Source organism: Myiozetetes cayanensis, unplaced genomic scaffold (assembly GCF_022539395.1).
Source record: "Myiozetetes cayanensis isolate MyiCay16 unplaced genomic scaffold, myiCay2020 scf1, whole genome shotgun sequence".
Classification (NCBI taxonomy): Eukaryota; Metazoa; Chordata; class Aves; order Passeriformes; family Tyrannidae; genus Myiozetetes; species Myiozetetes cayanensis.
This window is the reverse complement of record NW_026086604.1, coordinates 80,754,031-80,780,581: the sequence shown is the minus strand read 5'-3', so window position 1 is coordinate 80,780,581 and position 26,551 is coordinate 80,754,031. Positions and strand designations below refer to the sequence as shown.

At 37.7% G+C, this 26,551-nt stretch overlaps 1 protein-coding gene across 2 annotated transcripts in view; it reads right to left on the bottom strand.

The window, feature by feature from the left end:
- The window catches only part of MC4R (melanocortin 4 receptor), a 40,393-nt gene extending 24,324 nt beyond the window's left edge, over positions 1-16,069 (bottom strand). The window contains exon 1 of one of the 2 annotated variants that reach the window (XM_050312578.1): positions 15,108-15,949. In XM_050312578.1, coding sequence (XP_050168535.1) covers positions 15,108-15,544 — 437 coding nt within the window. In that variant the 5' untranslated portion in view covers positions 15,545-15,949. Of the gene's footprint in view, positions 1-14,120 lie in introns of those variants that run through there. The other variant, XM_050312571.1, reaches the window with a different exon arrangement.
- Between the last annotated feature and the right edge of the window lie 10,482 nt (positions 16,070-26,551).

Genomic DNA, 26,551 nt, shown 5'->3' with positions numbered 1-26,551 from the left:
CCAAAGCAAACCTCTCTCTGGCCAAGGACAGGCCCATCAATAAAGGTAGTAGTACCTCTGGAACAATGTAATTAAGAAGGAGAAAAAACTCCAGTGCAGAACAAGTCAGAGAGAGGTGTGAAAATATGTGAGAGAAGTACAGATACCCAGGTCAGTGCAGAAGGAGGGGCAGGAGGTGCTCCAGGAGTCAGAGCAGAGAGTCCCCTGCAGCCCATGGTGAAGACCACGGTGAGGCAGGCTCTTTCTCTGCAGCCCATGGAAGTCCATGGTGGATCAGATATTTGCTGCAGCCTCTGAAGGACCCCATGCTGAATCAGGGGAATAGTGTGAGGATTCCTCCCCCTGTGAGGAGGACGGAGCAGTAGAGACAACGTGTAATGAACTGACCTCAACTCCCATGCCCTGACTGCCTGCACCACCACAGTGAAGGAGGTAGAGAAGAAAGACTGGTAAGAAAGAAGAGGTGTGAAGAAGGTGTGTCGTGGTTTTTAAGATCTGGTGTAATTTCTCACTATTTGATTGGTAACAAATTAATTTCCCCAAGTCAAGTCTGTTTTGCCCATGATGGCAATTGGTGAGTGATCTCTCCCTGTAACCAAGAAGACTTCCATTATATTATCTCTCCACTGTCCAGTTGAGGAGGGGAGTGATGGAGTGGTTTTGGTGGGCACCTAACATCCAGTCATGGTAAACTCACCATAATATTAATTAATTTCCAATAATCTTTTGATCTTTAAAATGCTTTTCCAATAATATTCAGCAGGTGATTCAGAGTTTCTTCTTCAAACATCTCTTCCCCTCCCAGCCCCTCCATCCAGACCTCTTCTTCTCAACCCAGTTGTCAAATTGCCATTCACTTTGCTGCATGCTGCATGTTTCTCTTAGAGTATTATGTGTCCTTAGAGTATAAAGCAGCACTTTTTCCTATGCAGGGAAGCTTCAGAGAGCATTCATGAAACTTAGAGCAGCTGTCCTGTCAGATAGTCTGTAGATTTGAGAACCAGTAGCAAGACTCACTTGAAAGATAACTTACAAAGACATTTGGAAGCCATAGACAGGAAATGTTTGATCAGAGAGGAGGATCAAGATAATGATAGGATGAGCTCTGGGTAGAAGGATCTGATGAGACTGTCAGGCAAAAAAGCAAAAAGATAAAAAAAGAACACTAAAAGGGCGCTTCAATGAAATTCCGAATTTGTGTTAGGAAGACTAAAACTATGATCACCCAGAAGCACTTCAAAATGTCATTACTCCATCTTGATTCTTCCCTTGTGCAAGCAATATGAACAATATCTAGTTCTCATGCTTGTAAATTTTGTTTCAGATATTGCCAAACATCCACAGTAAGTCAATGAACCTGTAGCAAGCTGAAAAAAATTATTAGCATACAAAACAAAGAGGTCTCAAACATCCAAATTGCATGTAGACAGAGTTTGGTATCTAGTCCTGAGCTCTAGTAACACATCTGAGCTTTCCTACCTGAGAGTGACACAAAAGAATTATTGTTGTCATAAGAATGAAATAATTTTTGGGACTGTATTTCACTTACCTAGAGCTATATCCACTTTCAAGGTGCAATTTGAAGATTTCGACTCCTTATTTTCATTTTGATTTAAAGATCTCAGATTGTTCAGTTTGTAATAAGCTACACTTAATCTTTAATCAGCTAGGGAAGCCAAGATCGTTCAGTCAGTGAGAAAATAAGGAAAAGCAAAGATGCCTTTCTCTTGCAGTACACTTCAGTTACACCTTACACATATTATTAATTCTTCTACATACTCACGAACTACATATTGTCATTGTAATAAACAACGTTAGTATAGGGAACCTAATGAATTGCATTTATTTTCCCTAAGTGTTGATTTTCTGTTATCTAAGGAATGTTAGAAGAAAAACAGGAAAGAAACTCTTTTTTTTCAATATAGAGATACTGATACAAATTAAACCTAGTAAAGCAGGAATTTAACCATTTGTGAGAAATCCAGACTTTTTTAGAAGTGGTTCTAAGTTATATAGCAAGGTCATGTAACACAGGATTCCATTGATAGAAAAAGCATCCAAAATTTAACCATTCACCTCTTTGAAACAAGAATATTACTGAAATTCTACTGAAAATCCTTGTGAAAGGACATCGCAGCAGGCCAAAGAGGACCTGCATTTGTGATAATCTATATTTTCTGATGTTGAATGAAGAATCGTCTTTGGATTCTGAACAAATGTTTAATGTTTTGTTTTCTAATCTCACAGGAAACTGCTTTGAAAAGCATGTCTTTTTTCTTTTCTGGCAAGCACTGAAAATCCTTTCCCCAGAAACTTCAGACAAACTTCAGGTGATAAGAGGCAGAGAAAGCAGAACAACATTAATGTGCTTATAGAATTTGTCAGGAAAAAACATTTATTTTTTACCTAAATCCCAAGAATTCATCAAAAAGTTAGCTATAACAGAGATATTTTTTTCCCCACACTTGGATTTATGCAGTTGAAAGCAGACTGATGGGCAACATTGTATGAAGTGCTAGCCAGAGCTTTGAAGTGATGCTATCTACTGCTTTCTTTATTGGAAGCTCCTGGAAAAAGCTTTCAGTCTCTGAAGATAGTATTCTTTGTCACACTTTCAAACAATGAATTTTTGGCACAGAAAATGTAGAGCTCTGCTGCACAAGATGCATTAAATAAAGGGAAAGAACTGGCACCAAAGTACCTCCTACTTTTCCCCATGTTAGCTCTCACTAGCACCTTTCTGTACATTCCTGAGCTACAAGAACTTTAAAAAAAGTGAGTCAACCCTCCTCTCCCCCAGCCAAAAACCCACCTACCTCTCCATCACACTTGAGCTGTAATGAATCCCTTCTCCTCCCATAACATTTCCAAGCTTTATGTTCCCCTAGCTGCAGTGTTTCCCTTCTGCCCACCCAACCATGCTTTCCAGCTAAGCATGCTCAGCTCCTCCCAGGTAAAGAAACCTCTGATGGGATGCACAGAAGTATGGGAGAAAATTTTAGAGGAAGAATTATTGAGGAAAGGACAATATACAGTCCAACTTATTGGGGAAGAATAAATCATATGAAGAAATAAGATAGAGGAAAGTTAAGGCAGAGTTTTCAGAGGAGCATTTAGAATCTGATTTTTATGATCACGTAGAAACTTAAGCAAATAAAACCTGTACCCTTGGGCTCTTTCAAGTGGTCACTCTGACATTAACAAGAAAACAAAATGAGATGTCACCAGAGAATATTACAGTTGGGATAAAAACCTTGCTATAAAGGTTATTTTCATTTCATAATGCATTCTCTGTATTCACAGTAACTATATGTGATCAACAGTGGCATTTAAATGTCAGAGGTGAAACACAGACTTCACCAAAGTCAGCTCAGTTTCTTAATGACTTCAAAGTGACCAGAACTGCAAAGAGTTTCACAAGGATCTTTATAATCTATAAATATATGTTATTCCTCCTTCTACTACTCCTCTACTAGTATTACGTAAATGTTCCTCAAAAACTGAAGACAAGCAGAGAGCAATATTCCTTCTTATCAGTTTCCACAATGCATTGGGATGAAAAGCTGAAGCATTCTGATTTTTACCATTTAAAAAAATATTCTTTGGGTTTCCCTGCCAATGCTTTAATCACTCCTACCCCAAAATCCTCAGAGATTCCTGAAAGACAGAGAGGGAGGAGTGAGAAGAAGATAGAGAAATTATTTTAATTTCCTGGGAAATTACTGCAATAACATATCACATATCAAAGAAATTCAGCTTCCACTTTTTCAGTAGTAATAAAAACTACGTTATATGTGTATAGAACCTTTCATCAAATTATCTAGGTATTACTTACTCTAGAAATAGTCTTTGAGATGGTGTCTGTGTATCACACTATTGTAACGCACTTAGTTCAGCGAGATCCAGTGTGGTTGCAGGACATAGGAACTAATGTAACAAATATTTTCTCTTTAAATGAAATCAAATAAATAAAACTCTCAATAGACAAGCAGAGCAGTTAATCTCTTTTAAATTTTGTTTCACAGACAAAAAAACAGAGTGTTTGAAAAAAGGAGTGTTAAATCACTTGAAAGAGGTTTTCATGAATCTGTGGGATCATTTAATGAATCGACTGTATTGCTAAGAAAGATTTGCAGAGCTCTTACTCCCTTGGGGCTGGGCAGGAAGGGAAAGTTTATATTAAACCAAAGCAAGCTCAGATATGCTTAAAAATTGACAAAGACTTCAATATCTAAAATGGATGAGCACAGATCTAAATTGACAATGCTAAGGGGACAGTCCAGGACTCATGCAATATACTGAAATAATCTATTGCAGACTTGTTCTAGTTAACAATACAAATCTGTAGGGCTGTTGTAGCAAAAGTTCTAAATTACACTGATTTTTATGTCCAAAAATCTAAGAAACAAACGAAATGCTTCAGACCTGAAATGTATTTCCTACTCATGCACTTCTGGCTCTACTAATATTCTTCTGGTTAGCACCTGGGAGTATGTTAGGCATGTTTAACACTAAAATACAGGCAAGCTCCCTACCCTGAGACGCTGCAGATATGGTAACAAAGAAAATATGGATACTAATGACAGTTGAGTAAATTAACCAGTAAAAATAGTGCAAATGATACCCTAAAAAAATGGGTAGTACTTACTGAATCTAATGGCCTTTTAGTCTTTCTTTTAAAATTAATTTTGAGGGTAGTTCATTTTTTCATGTAATTAGAAGACAGGTTCTTATTAGAAGCAATCATTAAACTATCTGTAGCTAGAAAAGTGGCTGCTTTTCTACTTATTTCTAATGTTCCACTGGTCTACACCTGTTAAATATTGGTACTTTTGTAACAAGAAATGCTAATTCCTCTAAATTGAATCTGTGTTTCTAGTACAAGACATTACAGTCACATTCCTCACAGTGGCTTAATTGTTTAACATATTTATGTATCAGCCCTTTCAAAAGTTTCATGCAATTTAGTTGTAGAATTCACTTTGGAACTAAATTTTCTCTGTGTTTCCTATTATAAAGCAACAATAAATGGAAGCTCAGAACCTTTTCTTATGTTATTTGGACTGGTAATGTCAAAGCATTATGTGACCTTTGAAGCACAATAATAGCCTGGAAGCACTACTGAAAAGTCCCTCAGGAGCTGATAAACCTACCCAATTTCAGAGACAAATGCTCTGTGTATTATACTTCACAGGAAAAAAACCTGGGAAAATCATTCATCACCTAAGTCATGAAACTGCAATTTTTTTCAGTCGTTTAGAGATCCCAGCTAAGACTGTCAAAAGGAGAACATTTTTTAGAGGTACTTGCACAGTCTCTTGAAGGATTGCTATAAAACCAGCCTATTCCTCTGGCTATGCAAAGGCCATGGGAAAAGAAATCCTCATACATTTCCTTTCTCAAACTGATTTTAAAAATGAGTTTCTTTGCTATAAATGCTGCTGGTTCTCATTATTTCATTTGAACTGCACAGGTGTAATTGAAAAAGGAATTAACCCTTGACCTAAACTGCAAACTCAATAAACTAATACTGTGTCTGTGGCATATAAAAGAGTGTCTCCAACTGCATCAATCACAAGGGTTATGCTTTAGGCAGTTTCTATTGTGAGTCAGGATATGCAGCAAGAGAACAGCCTTTGCAGTACTTACACCTACTGAAGAGGTGGCTACCTTTCCTTTTCTGACAGATGTGGAGTTTGAAGAGGTCAGTGCAAGCTGAGTGATGGAAGAGTCTGGAGATGCCACCCAAGAAACTAAGCATGTGATCCAAAAGTGACACTGTCTTTCTAACGAGTTCTTTCAGAAATGCATCTATTTAGTATGACCAGAGTGAAATTGTTCACCCAGAACAGAACATAGGAATGCTTTCTTTCCCCTGACATACCACCTCTCAGCAATTAAAACACTGAAACTGCATGCCAAAAATTTGCCATATCAATGCACATATGACAGACAGGATTAATTTTGTTTTTTCTCTTAATAGGTTTTATGTGTTAGTGTGTTAGATGAAGGGATTTGTAAGTTGCAAAGCTTTATAGTTCTGAGGTCAGAGCTGCTTCTGTTCCTGTTTGTCAGGCACTGAACTTGCTTCCCTGAATGCTCTTCATTAACCAAAGTACTTTACATTCAACTATACTGAGGGTGCATCATATTCTGCAATTAACATCTAACATTACAACACTTGGCATTTCTAAATTACTTCTTATCCCTGAAGCTGCTGTTAATCACATTAGTGTTCCAGAACACCCATTTTGAACAACTGAGAGGGAAACCTGATAAGTTAATTATAAGGTAAGATTTATCAGATACAAAGATTTTCTACTCAATATTTCGAGTCTCAAGGTACAATCATCTAGCCTACAAAAATGCTTTCCTCCCAGATCTTTTTGCCTTTCTAATTAGAAGATTTGAGGATAGTTAAAGCCTTTTAAGAATCTCAGCTAACAAAAGGGAAAAGATACCCTCAAAAAATTGCATTTTGCAGTCCCAGCATCTAATATGGAAAAAAGAGTGTCTATGTTTTGAAAGATGTGCCAAGTATTACCTCCTTGTGTCTCCTTCATGCATTAAATGAGAGAATGGCCTCTCCACAAAATAGTGTTACAGGCTGAATTTGGAGCCACATAGTCACATTGCAGTTCACTCAGATTACATCAACTGGCTTTCCTTGATCAGCTAGGTGGGTTACCTTGTCATAGAACAAAATCAGGTTTAATACGCAGGACTTTCCTCTGTACTGGCTGTGACCAATGACAGCATTGTCTTTCAGGTGTTTTTCAATATCTCCCAGAATAATCTTCTCCATAGCTTTACCAGGCACTGAAGTGAGACTGACAGGTCTGTAGTTTCCAGGGTCCTAAAGCATCAGGAATATTTTATTTCTATGCAGACAATCACAACATTTCTTTCAGAGCTAAACTAGTTGAGATCAAAAGACTCTTCTAAGTTGGGAGGCGATCAGATGGTTCACTGTTTATAATTCTGTGTTTGATAACTAAGGCACTGCATGTGGCAGAGGTGACTGAGGCTTCACAAAGGGACCACAATATTTGAATACTCAAAGGAGATTTGGGCATTCAGAACATTTGTATAAATAAAGGATCCTAACTTTGCGGCGTCCAAAGTTCTGTCTGGTTGGTATTCAGAATCAGGTAAAACCTCCTGAAATATTAGGTAAATATATGTAACTAAATATATGTAAAACATATGTATGGTATGATATGCACATGGTATATAAAGTTCCATACTCTTTTTATTTTAGTGCAGATATCTTAGTACTGATAAAGCTCTTGGTGGCACAGTAGCTCTGAAGTTGGGAAAATGATATGTTTGAAACAGGGCCCATAACAAGGCCTGTAAGGGCATGAAACCTTCTTTAGAAAATAACCTGAACTAACATCAAACTAGTTTACTCAGATTTTACCTCTAATTTTTTACCAGCCACCCATTTTCTTGAGCCAGACAAGTGCTATCTTCTGCTTTGAGGAAAGGCAGCAGCCTGAGTCACCTGTTTTCTGTACAATAATGAGAAATACATGGTTTCCAGCAGAAATAATGGATACTTCACTGACATGCATCCTCCATGATGGGGTCAGTACCAAATTTGCTGTTCAAATGCATAGTTTAACCTCCCTTGAAATGCCCAGTTGTTGGAAATTGAATTCCGGATATGCCAGCAGATCTTCACATCTGAAAGGAGCTGTTTGAAAAACAATGAAGATGGGTCATCTCTTGCTTCCCTTGACCCCTCAAAAGTTTCACTATCTCAGTCCTTTGCCTTGGGCATCCGTTAGGTGATGGATACTCCCAAACTAAATGATGCTGGTGTACACTGGTACATAGTTCACAAATAAGAAGAATTTCTACCAGCAATACCTTTAATATTGCATGAAATAACATCCTATTTGGCCTGGAGACAATTCTCACAGAGAACCACTGTTCTTATCTTAGAGGGGAAATTGGACTGTCTGTATTACTTGTGAGCATTGTATTTCCACGGATGAAGCTGAAAATAATAATAATAGGAAAGCAATTACATTCACCTCATCCCCCCAGCAAAAGCTTAAGGATAAATAAGTAAAGACATATTTCTACATAATTTACATTATTTGTGTTTGTCTTCACATACAGCCAGGCTTTTTTCCAGTTTTACTGTGTCTGTATTTGTATTTAAATAATTTGAAGCATCAGTGATAAAGTATGGTATATACGGTAAATAACTTTCAATTCCTTAATGCCAAAACCCATGAGTCAATCAGAACTTTGCATGTTTGTGCACAGGCAGTTAAATCTCTGGACAGATATCTGCATATTTTCTGCTTTTCAGAAAGCTTTCAGATGCCCTTAGCACAAGCAAAATTGTGAGAGTATGCAAAGTGATTACCACAATAGTAGTAATTTAATAATTTTTTTGTTGTTGCTTTTAATTTAGGTGACTTCTTTTCTCTCCTTGTTCAAGCAGAAAACAAAGTTTGATTGTCGGGGTTTTTTTTTAATAAATCAGTTTTCAGATGGTATTGAATACAGCTTTAGAAAGCTTGATTGATGTTTTTTATGATGCACTCGAGGGATGTAAGTTGAAATCTGTATGTTGATATCTGAGTTTGCATGAGAAGAAACCTCAGAACTGCACAGAGATGTTATCACTAGAAGATATTTTTACATCAAATACTGTAATCACTATATGTTTTAACTCCTCTGCACTTCAAAATGGTTGCTGAAGATTATTGTGGGAATTAAGTGTTTTATTTATGTTCTGCTGACAGTGGCTCCAGATGTATTTGCAGTTCTGTTTGTTTATTCACCTACTGTCTTTTTATGAAGAATACGGCTCTAATAAGCTACTGCATATTTGTTTCAAAAACAGTGGTTAAGTATGGCAAATTACAGACCCACACAGTTTTTGGTTTTCTTTTTTCCACCTGGAAGAATATGTAAATGACTTCTTATCAATGCATAATGCATGCAAGATTCTCAGTGGATGCCCTGATACAGAGGGACTGCAGCCTCATATGTGCAGGGCTGTGTCCAGAGAGAGATGCCAGGGACAGAAATCGGTGGTACAAGTCTGGCTGCCATTTCCACAGAAAGGACTATCTGAACATCGGTTAGAGAAAGTGGATTGTTCAGAGGATTGAAACAATAGAAATAAGATAGGGTTCATCAGTACAGTGTTCAAAGGCATTCATTCAGAAGCTAATAACAGGTTTTGAAACTCTGCAGTGAGAGCTCTTCCTCAGGAAAGAGCCCAAAAGGGGAACATTTTGAGATGATTAGTTCATCTCAGGGGAAAAAACTCAAAACACAAAAGAGGCACTCTGGACATGACAGAGGCACACAGTTTAGGTGAAGAATTTTTTTGTGGAACTTGACTATAATGTACAGAGCACCAGAAATGCTGCTTACAGTGTTGTTCCCTGCCACGTTAGACCCAGCCCTGCAGCAGTGGCAGCTGTGGGGGGGCAGCCCTGCAATGAAACCCAGTTGATTCCAGTGGTTCCAGAGGCCCCACTGCAGGGCACAGCTAAGCCCCTCAGCCATGGTGGCACAAGTGTTTCCCTGTAGCCCATGGAAAGGCCCCAGGATGGAGCAGGGAAAAGTGTGAGGAAGAAGTGGCAGAGAGGAGCTGGTGTGGGTTTGCCAGAGCCACATATTCTCCACTGTGCTGCTCAGGTGGGGTAGGAGGTCGAGGAGTTGAGAGTGAAGGACTGAGGTTGTAGCTGAGAAGAAGCATTAAGGATGAAAGTTGTTATTTTAGTGTTTGCATTTGTTTCCCACTACCTGAATCACTAAGTAAGTATTTTATTTTGCCATAAATTAAGTTCATTATTCCCAAATGAAGTCTGAGTCATCTGCAATAGTAGTATGTAAATGATATCCCTGTCTTTATCCAGAGCTTTCTCAATCCTGTGCTTATTTTCTCCCCTGATCCCACTGACACGGGGCATGAGCAAACAACTCGGTGGGGGTTTTGCTGCTGGCCAAAGACAAACCTACCATACAGGCAGGAGATGACTTGGAGAACTCAGATTGGTGGCAGTCCAGAAATACATATAAATACAGAAATATGGATAACAACTGAAACAAATTACAACATTTGCAAGGGAACAAAATGGGTAAAAGCAGAACTGACGAAGACTTTTACCTTATAAACTCAAAGGGGGTGATCTGAAAATCTCTTCATCTATAACCAGAGTGAGTAAAAATATGAAAAACAACTAGGACAACAGAACCATTTGAGACAAATAAAACCCAAAAAAAGGCCAGGCAGAGTCAATTCATAACCTAGCTTATGTGACAATGAGCATCTGCAGTAGCAGTAGACAATTCCTTGTAATAAGTGAGAGAAGTGTTTTATCCAAAGAGAAAACTCTAACATACTTTGGATATGATGAAAGGAATCATAATAGTAATTTCAAATCTGAGATATTTTCTGGACAAAGAATGAAAATTTCATGCCTAAAGGTACATTTTCTGAGAGCTCCTTCCAGTATGATTGAGATTGGAATTTCTAGCAAGCCTACAAGCAATACAGTATATTATAAATAACACCAGGACCAAACTTCTCCACCAGAATTAAGCTTGAGAATGAAGGAGCACTCACTGAATACACTGTATAATAGGATCAGTTTAAAAGCAACTAGTTAATTTTAGTATTACATGATTTTTAGAAAATAACATGTACTTTGCATACCTCTTAAAGGCACAACTGAAAGCATCATTGTTGCTGCACATTCAATAACGTTAGTCCATCAGACCATTTCTCCTTACTTCCAGATAACAGCATGTTTCAATTGTAAAAGAGATTTTGTATTCAAAATCAACTCTACTGAGACCAATCCCAGCATCCTAAGTACTTTTTGGAGTCCTTTGCTTTGTTCAAAGCTAAAGGGATGTCCCTCTTGATGAAAGATATTTAATTCAAAAGCTTTGTGTGTTACATTACTGTAAGTAAAACATACCCAGGTATTCTTCCCAAGAATGCCAGGGCAGTGGGAGGATTAAAAGGAAAGGTTTATTTCAGATGTAAGGACCAATCTTTTACGATGCAGCTCATCGGACCTTCAGGGCCAAAAGGCAATGCTCCTCCTCCTCCTCTTCTCTCTCGCCTCCCCCACTCTCTCTGGCCCAAGGAGGCCTTGTACATGTCTGTAAACATATTATCTCTCTGCATACCAGAGAGCAAGGCTGAGAACTTCTCTTCCTATGCGGGGGAGGGGGGAGGGGGGGAAAGGAGAGGGGAGGAGGAGAGAAGAGGAAGAATTGAAACGGCCTCTGAGAAAGAGCCACCACCTATGCAGAAAGCCTTCCTGGCAAAAGGAGTTCTAACTTTCAGTTACAAATTCTTCCGGAAATGTATCAGTCAGTTATGTGAAAAGTGTGGAGAACACTATCATCAATTTCCAGCTCAAGCAAAGACTACATTCTAGAAGGCTGAGCAAATCTATTAGCCTCTTTTTCCAGCAGGAGTGAAAATGTAAATACTTACACCTGTAAAGTGGAGACAAAACCATTTCCTTCCCACAGAGGAACATATCATTGTTACCTAACATGACTAGAATGATAAGTGCCAAAGAGATTAGAGCCTCAGTTATTTAAAGAAAGAAATCACATTTTCTTGGGAAATTTTCAAATAGAAGAACAAAGTTCCAGAAAATTGAGTGTGAAAAATAATCTTACACTCTCTCCACTCTCCAACAAGGTAGATTAATTTATTTATCTTTCACAACACTAATTTATGGGGCTGGCAAACTGATTCAGCTACTCAGTAGGAAAAGATTATCTGAGAATAGGAAAATTATCTATGTAGCAGGTTTTCCAGTAATTTCAATTAACTACGCTCTTGAAAATGATACCACGAAATGAAAAAGTCCTCTTTAATTAAAATCTCCATTTAAAAAAGTATTTATATACATTTACCTTTATGAAACAAATCCAGAAGTGCTGCTAAGCAAGCTCAGAGCTGCTAAAGCTCTGGAATAAGCTAGTTTTAAAAATTAGGCTTCTAAATGAAATTTAAAGTTTAGTGGGGTCACAAGTCTCTTGACTAGTCTTAGTCCAAACAACCATAAAAGAGATAGACACTGCTTTCTGGAAACTACAAGAAAACCATTGATGAAAATTAATTATATCTCTTCTGCTTAGATTGGAAAAAACCCAAACCGTAAAAGTGCCACCACACACAACAAAAAAAGAGATTGTTAGTTTTAAGAATCAGCTGGGAGTTCAGAAAGTAATTTGCAGAAGCATATCCTCCTCAGAATTCAGAGGTCTTTAAATTAAGTGTCTGGTCCTTGTATACGTTAAGGGGAGAAACAGAGACTTTCAAGGTAATGTTCAGAGCACCTAATGTAGCACCTTGCTCTTGTGCTGCTTTTCACTGGATCCTCTTTGAATTCATGGACTGCAAAGGAAAATCTGGATCCCAGTATCATAATTTACAGTCCTAAAACAGCTATAGAAGGTGAGGCAAAAGAAAGATGATGTAAGATTTGTGCCTTGTTCAAACTGGCAATTTCTTTCATTATTGCCTGAATATTTTTGCATAGATAGTATCAGGTTTCGTAGGAGAGGAAAAGGCCTTTATTAAAGTCCATTGAATTTTTGGATAGGCTCTTAATTGAAATACATTCATTCTTTTCTCCTCTTGAGCTTTAATTCCCCTTCTCTGGCATTTTTTGTTCTACCAAGAGCCTTCAATTCATAAAGTCAAATTACTTTCCTGCTCTCCCTGTAAGTAAATTGGAGTTAGAAATACTGAGACCCACCATAAGTCCTTCATTCTATTTAACAGAGAATGAAGACCAAATTTTGTCACCATTTTAAAATATCCTGAAAAGTTACTCACAACTGAAAAATCACCTTCTGTCTGAAGAATCACAGGTAGCAAACACTGGTCTCTTTGAAAAGCTTTTCATTGTATGTTTTCCTTTAATGAGGGAACAAACATCTTGAAGAAACAAGCTGTTTCTAAGAAAACTAATAGGACTGCTCGTCCTCTTTTTAATTTATTCATTGCTCATCTTGGTAAAATCAAGTATTCTGGATTAAATCCTGAGTTGTGCTGTACATTTTATTTTGAGTTTTTAAATCAGAAATTATGAGATCTTCTACAAGTTTCCAGTATGTTTTATACTTATTGGGAATAAATAAATTAATTTTTCTGTGTCCTTACATAGAAGCTGATATTGTCAAGTTGTTAAGCAGCATCTTCATGGAATCCTGTGTACTCCCATTTATACTTTGAATGCCTCCAAAAGTGCTAATACTAGGGACCTGAGGTCCCTACTATAACCTGTGGAGAGAGAGGGTTTTTAGTGTGAAACTGAGAACACATTCAATTAGATGCTTGTAAAAGTGAATTGAATTCAGGCAGCAGCAGCACACAGGGCTGCCAGATACAGAACATGGGTAACCAGACTCATCAGCCAGCACTCACCCTGTGTGGTAGCATTTCCTCTGCAAGCCCCTTATGTTTCACAGTGTGGTCTGAAGTGCTCAGACCAAATTAACACGTGCCTTGACTCCTCTGTAAAGATCCTGGCAGTGAATCCCATCTGCTAACATCACACTTCGGAGCAGAGGGTAGCTTGTTTCCAGCAAGGATGTGTTTTTGTCTGAAGCACATATTCCTTGTTCCCCACAGCACCTCAGAATAAGGGCTGAATGTTCAAAATGAAGTTCTGACTTTATCTTCATCAGGTAAATCTCTCAGTGAATCTTTACACTGGTGCTGGTACTGTCAAAGATATTACTGTATCTGCCTCATGGCTGAATGGAGGGTGCTAGGCTACCTGGATGCCAGTGTAGCAAATGTATCCAGGGCTAACTGATGCTCCTGGCAGCAATTTAAAGTTTGCAAAAAGGTAGTCTCAGACATACAGCAGTCATCGCCTGGAAAACAAAACCCAGCCCAAATCCCAAGCATTCAACTGTCTGTGTAGCAAGTGTTTGAAAAATCTTGTTGCTGTGGGCAATAACTGTAACAAAGATTAAAATTGCTGCTGTGGAATAGAACAAAAAGAGTTCAAAATGAATAAATACAACTTGTTGGTTTTACTAATCTTTCTGAAAAATTTGCTTTCTAATTTCAGAGAACCTCTAATCCACTAATACAAAGGTATATGCTCTCTTTTAAGTTGTATATAACATAGTGGATTGCAACAATTACTTCAACAGGATGAGAAACAGTATCAATCAATATGTACTGTAAGTTAGGCAAGTTATTTATTTTGTCAGCAGTTGAAATATAGAGCTGCTCATGTTTCTTAGTATTTCACATTAATCATTACATTTATTTGCTTCTTACAAACTGCTGTGAAGTGCTGCTTCTCTTTCCAGCCAAATAAACTACAAACTGTATGCATTGCAAACATTTTACAGAAATATGAATTACATGTGAATGGGATACAAGAATGAGAGAGAGGGGAGATAGAAAGAGGTGCTCACTCTTAAAGATTTAAGCCAAATTCTGCTGAGAAAGAGGATCTGAAGGCTTGGAAATCTGTGCTGCATGTTGTGTACACAGTAACATATCCATCCATTTGGTTTAGTATTTGCCAGGGAAATCACAAAGCCCTCTCAGGCTACAGCAGCATATAATCTCCTTGAATGTTTTCCTGAGCTCCTGACTCCGGAATGCATAAATTAGTGGATCAATGATGGAATTGCACATGATGAGGATGAGGTAGAAGTTAAAGTGGGACATAAAGCATACACAGTAAGGGTTGTAGGGGCAGGAGATGTAGAAAATCAGGTGCAGGAAAAATGGAGCCCAGCACACAACAAAAACTCCAATCAGGATGGTGAGAGTGATGGCCCCTTTCATGTTGGCCCCTTGGCGAATAGGGCCAGTCCCTGGAAGAACAGCAATCTTTTTTATATGCATCCGAGCCATCATAAACATGTGGACATAGAGGGATGCCATGAGAATGAGCATAGTGAAGAACATGCTAATAAGGCAGATGATGACAACACTACTGTCTGAGTAAATGATGAACAAAATGCCTGAGACTGTGCAAGCAGCCCAGATGCATGTGATGATAACCCCTACACGTTTCACTGTCATGATATTATGGTACTGGAGGGCATAAAAGATAGTAAAGTACCTGTCCACTGCTATTGAGAGAAGACTGCAAATTGATGCAAGCAAGGAACTGCAAATCACTGAGTCAATGACATTGTCAATGTTTATGGTAAAGCTCTGTGCATCTGTGTCTGTGTTGTTTAGCAGCGTGATGACAATGGTTTCTGATCCATTAGATACACTCACTAGCATGTCAGCCACTGCCAAGCTACAGATGAAGAAGTACATGGGTGAATGGAGGTTCTTGTTCTTGGCTATCGCCACAATGACCAAGACGTTCTCCAGCAAGCTGATGATGCCCAGAGTCACAAACACTTCAGGGGATACAAAGAGTTGCTCGTAGCAGCCTCCCGAGGAGTGACCCTTTGCGTTTGGCTCGCTGGCACCTCCGTGCAGTCTGTAGCTGTGGTTCCAAAAATGGAGAGGCTGGAGTGTCCCACGGTGCTGAGAGAAATTCATCTTATGGAGATCCCCTTTCAGCTTCCTGCTTTTAAAACTCCTGTTCCTTTTGCATTCCACTGAAAACCTTCTTTGGCTTTTCAACTTGGGAAAACAATTAAAGTAAGCTAGGACCGAGGCAGACAGCAGTTCAGAACACTTTGACTACTCTGAAATACTGGTTTACTCTCTCACAGATGCAGTTTCGGATTATCTTCACATTCACCTTGGTGATTTATGTCACAGAGTCCCAATAGTCTTTATGTTTGCATCAAATTCTCCCCTGTAGTCAGTTCCTGTTTAGTTCACTGGTATGTTGCAAGGCTTTTTTGTTCCTTTCCGTTAAAGAGAGGTGAGCATAAGATGCCCAAGTGACTGCTGCAGAGTGGGAACTGATTCCAAACTGCAAGCACCACTCTCGCTGTCAGACAGTGCATGCCGGCTGCCTGTTTTACGGTGTGTGGAAGAGACAAATATTCAGGGCAGTCTCCGCCTCTGCTTTCCCTTCGAGCCAATGGGACTCAGGAGCTGCAGAAAGTGGAGGGGCTGCTGATTTCGAGCCTCTCTGAAACATCACACGGCACAGTAGCTTCAGATGCAGCACAGGCTATAAGTAGCTACAGGAACGCAGATAGGCTACCACAGATTTGCTTCCCTTCTTTAACTTCTCAGAATAATATTTAAATAGTTTTTTAATTAGGAAACTTACAGAACTGTACTAGCAATCTGACAGAATTCTGGCAGTTGAACTGACAGCTTTTTATTTTTCACTACATTATCACAGACTGTGTTTTACTGTGTTTAATCCTGCTCTGCCTTGCCTGTGTGACCAAATAAGAACAGGGAAAGGAAGTAAGAGAATATATATTTCCTCTTGGTTCTCTCTCCCAGGTCTCCTTTGCCTTACTAAGTTTTCTATCCCTCTACTGCTCACTTGCAAGATGTGTTGCAAGGTTGCATTATATTCTCTAATCTTCTTACAACTTTTAAGAAATGGATACAATCTAAGGACCAAAACTAACATGACCCAAAATCACAAATGTCTTAATAGACTGTCTGAAATACAGCAGTTTGTTCTAGGTAACAGTCCTCTTCATAATCATATTTTCGGGAAGGAAAAGATGATGGAGCTGATTGCAGAAGCCCTGTAACTATCAGGAATTAAGATACTGGGCAGAAGAACCAAAATTTGTATTTAGAATAGATGAAGGAAAGCAACAGGAGAAAAGTTGCAACCTGTAAGAAATGGAGCTCATACAATAGTAATGACACAGAGGCATTAATAAATTTTCTAGAGGTCCATATGACCTGTCAGGCCTTGAGAAGAAAGAGGAGAAGAATGCCAAAAGAATATGAAGAGACATGACAAAAGCTGTTTTGCTGTTACGTCTTCAAGCATTACAACCATGGATGGAAAAATAAATATATTGAACAAAGCTTACACTACAGAAGAATTTGAAAGATAAGGAGGCTATTAAGCAAGTCAGTCACTGCACCTGAGAGTAATGTTTGCAAGGAAATTGTTTGAAGTAACATTTTCAGTCAACTACCAGGAAGACTATGTAGGGATCTGTATCTGCTGCAAGAGTCCATTTCCTAAAACCTCTCGAAGTTTTTTCATCTTCTATGCATTAGCTGGCTTTAAAATGAACAGCTGTAAAGAGGTACAGGAATACAGCACATGAGTACAAGCACAGCTATCTGTATTCAACATCTCAGCACTAGGATGAAGCTGGATTTTACTTTCACATTTGAATTTATATAGATCTACAGTTATGAAGACCTATATCAGAAGAAGAGCCTCAGTCAATTTTTTCTAGGCCACTCTCCAGACAGATTGCTTCATAAAGATGGAACATAAACAGCCAAGACAAACAAAATAACTTGTAGCACAGGAAATCCCACATTTATCAGTTTGGAAAACATCATTTACCAGCAGCATACTTGAAATGAAATAATTTGCTACCAAAAGGGTGAGATTTGCTTTCCTATCAAGACATAAGGCAAGCCAGGATTCAAAAAGATTTGTTACCTAGTTATAGTCCATGGGACAGCATACAGCATGCACTAACTCCTACCATAGTCAGGACTTACACACCCAGCCCTTAAAGGACATAACTACAGTGTGAGAGCAGTGAGAAAAATTGTGTAAAGACTGATGTGGGAGAACAACATCTCCCCAGATAAGGTATTTTTCTACACCTGCAGCCAGAAATGAGTAATCTTTCAGTTATCCCAGGGAGGTGGGCACTCAGCATCCCTTCCCTCATGAACCACTCCATGCTGGAAGTGTCCCTGACACAGGGATCTCTCCCCTTCACCTACTTAGGTAGAGGTAGAGCAGTCAAACCAGGCAAGAACAGAGAGAAGCTACCTCCAGAGAATGCTGCCCCATTTGTCCCAGTTGTCTGCCTGCCTGTACCTCTTCTGGCTCCTCCCTTTCTTTGCAGATTATCTCTCTTCTTATCCCCATTTATCTTTCCATTTACTCTCTTCACCTGAAAGCTGTACAGGCAATGGTTCATGTTTGATTTTTCCTTGGATGTGGTCATTAAAATGCAATGTTGGTTAAAACAAAGGAAAGTACACTTTTTTTCCCACCCACAGCCACCACTCACCTCCAAATTTCTGCTTATGCTCTGCATTCTTGGGGCACATTTATTTTGGTCCTATGCATTCATACTTGTGGGGTGAGGTTACATGACTGGAAGCAGAAGATTTAAGGTTTAGCAACTTAGTTGAAGCTCTGAAGAGGTATATTAGCTTACTCTAACTAAAAGGTAAAACGAGCTTTATTAGCATTTTTTTTAAATAAGAGATAATCTATATACATCTAACTACTTCAATGGTAAAAAAATGGATACTTTTCTCTCATTCAATAAAATATAATGTTAAACATAATGTTAAAATCATTCAAAGAATCCTAGTTCTCTTATGCTTGAAAATATGCTAATATTTCAAATTTTTTAGTCATAGATAACAGGAATATTGCCTAATATACATTGCCTAAATTGTTTCTTAAATTTTAAAAACTTAAAATCAAGCAAGTATTTCTTTCTGGTGGCTGCCAAGCTATTTGGTGCCATGTAAAACCAACCAGGGCTGCAGAAAACTATTAATTGATAACTATATATATATCACTACAAAGTGATATACTAATATGAGCTCCAGCTCTTAAGAGAAATGAACTATCAACAAAGATCTGATACCACCTTCCCCTTTCAACATAATGAGGAATCATGTAATAAAAATTATTATTTTGACTTGCCTTTAAAAATATCAATTTTAAGACTTCCTCCTACACAATTCCCCCATGTTCTATGCTCTGTTTGCAGCTGCTCATCTATACTCACCCCCCAGATAGTATTATAGTCATCTCCACCTCACAACATCTTTTGAGAGATGAATTATCCTCCAGCAGTTGATTTTGAAAGTCTGAAGAAAGCGTTCACTGAAATCAATAATGAGCAGATAAAATCCTAGTAGTAATACAGGAAGACAAGCAGAGCCGTGAGCAGGCTGTACAGGTCCACTGTGGGAGAAAAAACAAAGGTAGAGGGAGTTACCACAAGCCCTTTCTTGCTCAAATGCGCAGCATGTGAGATCTCCTTGAATCCCATGACCATGTTACTCGAGCACCGAGATAATACTTAGCACTTCAACATCTGTAACTGGAAACAGAGGAACGGTTGTGGGAAGATGGGTAGAAAAAGGAGCCAAATAACAGATTATTAACACTTAATCAGTCCCTCAGAGTTGTTGCGAGTGTGCTGGTACTGTGCAGAGGGTGATGCTGCATTTACATGCACAAGCATAATTCACAGAAGATTTTGATTACATGTGCTCAGATCCATTTTTTCTGGGCATTCAAAACCTCAAATCCATAACACAGTAAAAACACTGTAATATATTTTAGCACACCAATTTTGAAATTAAAAAAAAGAGCCAGGCAAACAAACTTTGAAATCTTCTGTGAAACTTTAGTCTGTATCATCTTTTCATATTATAGCAGGGGCAAATTCCACCTAACCCTCAAAATACCAAAACCAGTTGAAATAATGTAATGTACTTCTCTATCCTATCCACAGATGTCTTTGGAAGAAGCATTTATTTGATTCTTTCTAATTCACTAAATTAGCATATGAACAATATGGAGATGTTTGTTCATGTATTTGGACAGGTACTTTTCTTTTGGTCTCCCAACATCCCCCTGGAGCAAATCTCTGCTCTAGTCTGTCCACCATTCATCCTCTCCTCTTACTGCAATCTGGATTGTAAATGATGCATTCTGTATTAACATCCCTGTTAGTCTTGGAGATATGAAAAAATCATTCCCAAACTCCATTTCTTGCCCAGTGCTCAGGACATTGATCACTAGCTTTTGGGACCATCTGTCTAAGCAGTTTTAAACACACCTGTGATATGCAAATGGAAACACTGGTCAGTGGAAAACTGGTCTAATATCTTTTCACCTAGCATTTTATTTAGGAGTACTGATAGCCTTGGAATCTTACTTATTTGAGATGAAGGCAATTTTTGAGTCCAAGGGCTTCAGTGTTGAGAGCAGGAGCCTCTTTTCCTCCTATCTGTTAGTTAGTAGAATAGGAGAACTCTTTAGTCAATCTGGGGACTGAAAAGCACATAAATGTTGATTTTGCTGGCAAGTGATACCTTTGAAGATGCTGTAACTGTACAGAAGTGGAATGTTTTCCATTAAAATGGCACGAGGAGTGCAGAGGCTTTAAGCATGTAACCATTTAAATCTGATCTCATTTCTATTTTAGATGATCGTTGTTGTGGTCATGGAGATTATTAATTTGTACTCAATGCAGCAGTCACAATCCTTGTCCTATTGTTTTCTCCCCCCATCCCGTGTTTCCCAAATAATGACTTTCCTTTTATTTGCTTGTAGATTTAGGTGCTTGTCTGTTCAGATTCATCTGAAGCACTTTATTCAAGCATCTCCATAATCTCTTTGGTGTTACTATTCCTCTCCAAAAGACTTAGAGCAGCATTTAAGATTAAGTATAAGTAAAACACTGCCATTCATCCAGATCAGCAAATGAAAAAACAATAACCTTTAATTTATAACTTCCTTGATTTGTTTTATGCCAAATGAATAAGCTGTTAACCTGGTCATTTCCTTTGTTCATGATCTTTGAATGCAAATACAACAGAGGTAATATCTCTAAAAACAATACACTTTTCTTCACTTTATATGCTCATGAACAGAGAAGTTTTCAGCACTATAATTTCTTCTTTTACATTAGATCATGGGATCATTTTATATTATGAAGTTTAAAATATTCTTTGCTTTTCTAGTTTATTATGTTCACTTTTCTGTCATAATTGATATTCAGTGTTTATCTGTGTGTGAGTTGCAGTAACATATTATTCTAGCAAAAAACTGATCTAGTCAATCCAGCTATCTAACCATGAAAGACTGAAAAATGGTATGCCTCATTATAAGCAAATGAGAAGTAGAGAACCAAGTCAGAAAACCTGACAGATCATCATTTAGTGATAGTCCAAGATTGCATTGTGGCAAAAAAAGCAGCTATTTTGTATGACATCAAGTCACTTCAATTCAGTTTTTTTCAATACACTCCTCAGAGTAGATGTATAACCAACAGTTAATGTGAGATGGAAAGTTATTAACTGGCTTAAGATTTCTCTTCTAGTCCCTTCTCTTTTGAGGGCTATTCTTGTTATTCCAATGCAAAAGTCGTATGGACACTACTTCAACTCCCACTGTAAAGTGACTGGTGCTGTGTGTGCACAAAGATTAGCAGGTTTGAAATCCATCAGTTAGGAGCTTCTGATAAATCAGGGTTATTTGTTGCCTGAATTAAGGAATTTACCAACAGCAGTTGTCAGGGTCCTGTCTCCAGTGTGTGTGCCATCCTATAGCTCTGGATGGCACATGCCCTAAAATGTATGCTTGCAGAATCTGGGGGCTGAAACCCTCTGGTGATGTACATAAGGTAGGCAGTGGCATGCAGATACAATCAAAACTGCACATTACATACAAAAGCAGGATATTTTTCTAACAACATTGTTACTAAATTGAATAAACTTAACACTTTTATAACATGAAAAGCTGTTTCTGAGGTAGAAGGTCAGCTGTTGTCCGTAGTTTTGCTGTATTCCAAAGCTGTCTTTCCTCAATTCTCTTTTTCTTCAGAGATTTTTCTCCACCATGAATATATTTCTTGTGGGGAACTTCCAACACTGACCCACTGGAAAGCAAATATATTTTATTTGCAAAGCTCTTATAGAAAAAGTCTTCTAAAATTCAGAGGCATGAATAAATTCCTGTTTTTGAGTATCAGAGATGGTCTGGGTCATTCATTACTCAGAACTTCTGGTCCTCACTGAAGAGTTATTTCTAATAAATTTCTAATAAATTCAGAAAGAGTCTCCTTTCTTTGCCTTTCAGAAGAAGAAAGTATGCCCTATAAATAATTTTCCTCTCCACTACTGGAGTAGTGGCTGCCCATGACAGAAGTTGATGACATTCTGTCATAGCAGACTTTCACAAAAAGAAAAGGTTGGATGAGTATAATAGAGCAGTACAATAAATTAAATAGAGTAGCTCATGTGTTTATGGTGTTCAAAACCCCATACTCTATGGGTGTTAAAAAAAGAAAAGGGAGAGGAGGTAGACATGGTAGAAGAGTAGTGCTGACGTCCACAACAGAGTAACACCTGAATCACCTCGTCATAGCATGGTGCACAGCATGATGGCTGAGAAATCAACCTGGGCTAGGAGATGCTTTTACTTCAGTGGAGTAGATAGGACTCATGAGGGTCTAAATCCTGAAAGTGAGTTAAATATTTATAAGGGCTCAGAGGCAGCCTTTTGTCTAGACAAATGTGGGTGAAAGTATATAATTTTCGAGAAGTCACTAGGAAAATCCCCAGAGGTCTCAAGTTAGACAGTTCTTTAATGTATTAGTAGCATTTTTATCTGTCTTTGTAAAGTAAATAAATTTTGTTGAAGTTAAAATTTTAGTTGAGAGATTAGAGGGTTGTTTGAAACATTTGAGAGTTAAACATGAATGACCCGAGTAGCAGATGCTGTGTCCAAACAAACACTGCATTGGTGTTTTTTTCCCTTTGATTTTGGTTGCAGACCTAGGAGTCATAGAAAGAGATCTTGGAGTTTATAGGTGGGAGAGAAATTAATTCAGGCCATCTAAGAGTTTATACTTGAAAAAAGGTGAAGACGACCTTCGTGTTATATAGGAAAAAAATAATAAAATCTGTAAAATGAAATAGAAAACAGGAATATCATCGCTTCTCTATGAGATGCAATTTGCTTAGACTTTATCACTGAGGGCTGTTGTAAAGAAGGAAGAAGAGGATGGAACAGTAGGAAGATTTACACAACCCTTACTGGAGCCAAAACTTTCTGGGAGAACAGAGAAAAACAAAGTACCAAAGGATCCTTGCACGCCATATGGCAGACTCTTCAATGAGAAAGGGAGTCTCTGCAGCCATTTAAACTAGAATGTCAAATGGCTTTTGGGCAAACTCATTCAGTTAGTCCCCTACTCCAGAGTAAATTTTACTTTGATACTCTGTGAGCAACAGAGCTGAGATTTCTTCCTCACATCTGCAAGAATGAGGTAAAGAATTGTAAATATGGGATGCAAGGGAGGTAAAGACAATTTAAATGCATGTTACATTTCCTTTGCAGTAAAGGAAAACAAAACAAAGCCTCAAATCCCTCCAGGGACTGTTAGCCTGGACAAACACGTATCAACACACCAGCATGTGACACCTTAATATACTGTGACTTGCTGCAGATAACTGAAAAAGTATAAAAAGAAAAAAAAATGGAAAAAGCCTTAAAAAAATCAGGTAAAGAACATCAGAAAAAAATGAAGAAACTTGTAAAAACCCCCAAACAATCAGAATGATTTTCCATTACCATGGAAAGCCTTTAAAAGCTTACTCAAAATATACATGGCAGATAACTACATCCTGGGAAGAACCGTCTAATTTAGATTTCTTTTTGAGAGAGGCAATGATTTCCAACAGTTATTGCTGATAATATTAAACAGAACTTCTTTGGCAAGTTATTTTAAGAATTCTAGAATGTTTTTTTCTGACCATCTTCAAATTCAGATATATGAAGCATAAGTAAATCATATTATGTGTTTTCTTGAAAAAAGTTTCTTTGAAAGACATCAGAACAAGCAGCTTTTTTCTCTGTCTATGAGGAGATTTTCTTTATCATTTTAGAAAATGCTTATCAAAATAGGATGAGAATATTAAATTAGAGGAGTGAAGTTGTTTATTTCTGTTACTAAATCTATATGCATTATCATACGCCTAGTGACAGGCTAATTCAGTAATAACCATAATGTCACATTACAACCAAAATGATCAAGAAAGAGAAGGTTGCAACACTAACCAAGTCATAGTTTCCTTATTCGGCAAAATAAGGAGTACCTTACATTATAATACTCTTCAGCAAAACTGAGTACCTCTGCTTACTTCAGATTATAATGAGACATTCTTGTAGCTGGTGGAGCAGCTCAGATCTCCTGTGAAATCCACAGAGGCTCTAAGAAACAATGACAAGCAGGCAGGGAAGGAAAGCAGCCCTAGCTCCAGTGGAGGAGCTAATGATGGAAAGAGCACAGACTTTCCTGTCAAGTTTTCTAAGTGTAGTTATATGTGTGGCATTCATCTATTAGGAAGTGTAAGCACTGCTAAGTCCTGAAAGATTTTTATTTAAAAATAGCTCTCAGAAGCATCTCTCTATATGGTTAGTTATCAGTACAAAAATGATTTTCTACAGTGAAGTACAGCAAGCAGCTTTTGAGGGTCATCAGCTTTTTTTCTGCCTCTTCTAGCATAAAGTCCACACAAATGACACTTAGCAAGGTCATTAATATTCAAGCAAGTTATTTTCTGAATCAAAGTGATTAAAATCACTCTGAGCCAGAATAGAGTAGTTTTCTGCACTAGAGTCATGGAAGACATGTAATTACATTTCAATAATTTACAGGATAGAAAAGAGAAACAAGGATGAAATATTATATGTCTGTTGGAACTATCAGATATGGTCATGTGCTCCTGCTGTTTGCTATAGGAGAGTACCTAAGTACTTTGTATTAAGCAAGCAAGAAATTTAAAGGCCAGTGATGTTTTAGTCAGTTGAATGCAGAAATCCTTCTCACACTAGAAAAAATTATTATTTTCTGTGCCTTTGCCCTACCTCCCCAGAGACAATTTTCCATACATAGTGGTACAGAATTAATGAAAACTTTTCATGGTTGAAAGCTTTCTAATGCTTTAGAAAGTCAGTATCATGAAGGGAAAATTTGTTTAAAGATATGTGAGTTCCAAACAGTCTGTTGCTGTCTGTGTATCAAATATCTGCAGAATTTGCAGTCACTTTTAATTACTGAATTTTATATCAAGCGTTTGATATATTAATTTGAAGGAATCAAATCAGCATGGAACCCCATTGTCATAGACACTGGGCAAAATAGAATCTCTTCTTCAGAGAACAATTTGCATCTCAGAGTGGACTGAGTTTTGTACAGGAAAGTAATCCTTGTCTAGCCTCTAAAATCTTGACCTAAACACAAATTTATACTGCATCCAGTCTCTCAAAATAATCAATATGGTGCAGTTCTGACTACTGCTATTAATTCAGAACACTTTCTGTGACTAGAGACAAATTTTAATCAAAATTTAAAAGCACAAGCCATTTAAAGAAAAGGTCAAACTTTGTAGGAGGCTTAACTCTGTATTGCCTTTTATTGGCTCCAATCATGTGACATTGTCTATCCTAAAGAGGGTTTCCAAGCCAACACTGCAGAGGTTAATGGCAGATACAATTAGCAAGCTACACTTTGGAACAAGTTTCTTGAAGAAAACTGCATGTATTTTTATAAAGCTACCAACATCTCATGAATATTGTAGTCTAACTCAGGGCTTTTTATTGATTTCTTTTCATGCTTTCTAGCCCAAGGAGTCTCCCCTTGTCATGTATTTTCAGTATGTTTCTTATCTTCAGTGTGAGGTATTGTTCAGATTGCTTCTTTCAATTCAGAGAGTAAATATACTTTACATTTTCATGTCTGAATTTCATAGGTCTGCTGTTCTGAAATGAATTTAAAGCGGTGATCAGACTTAGTACCTTATGGTTGGATAGAGATATCAGCATTTCTCATTCTAACATTGCTATATTGATCAGAGTTGTACACTCTTCTCTTAAGTTATTTCATACAGAGCAGGGATCATAAATAATGACGCTACCTGGATTTTCAATTCAGGTAGAGATGCTTTCTGGAACCTCTTAGAACTTTTAAATCTTCATTTTGAAACAGCTCCCTTTCTGAAATACCAGTTCTACTCCCTAAGTTCCTCCCTACTCTCAAGCTCTTGGAAGCTTATTCTAGGGAATGTAAAGGAATAAAAATACTATATTTTTTTTTTTTATTCTCAATAGTAATTTTCTTAAACTTTTTGTTTTACCACTTTTAGAAATGCAGTATCTTCTGTTGACTATATTGCTAAAACTCACGTGGTATATGGCAAATACATTGTAAATGTTTGAATCTTCTGTCATTCCTCAGCTATGGCTGCTCTTTGAAATTTTTACTAATTCATAGAAAACCTGTCTTTAGAAGTCTATCATAGCTACAATTATCCGAAGTCTGGTTTTGTCTGCCATCTTTCATTTAGGCCAGGACATAACAAAACCAAAAAGAGAAAGTAAATTCTGAAGTGTATGTTTCTGTCCAATTTATCAAATGACTGAGAAAACAATAATTCACCCTTAGTGAAAAAAACTGTAATTATTCCTTTTTTTATAAAAGTGTCAATTTACAGTGAACAAGACAAACTTTTGCCAGATAGAGCATTGTACTCTTCAAAGCAACAAAGTGTAAATGAACTGAAATTATGTGTGCCAAGAAATTATTCAAGACTGAGAAAGCGTAACTTTATGTAAATACAGTGTGATTGATGGTTTGGGATGACCACACAAATTCAATTAATGTG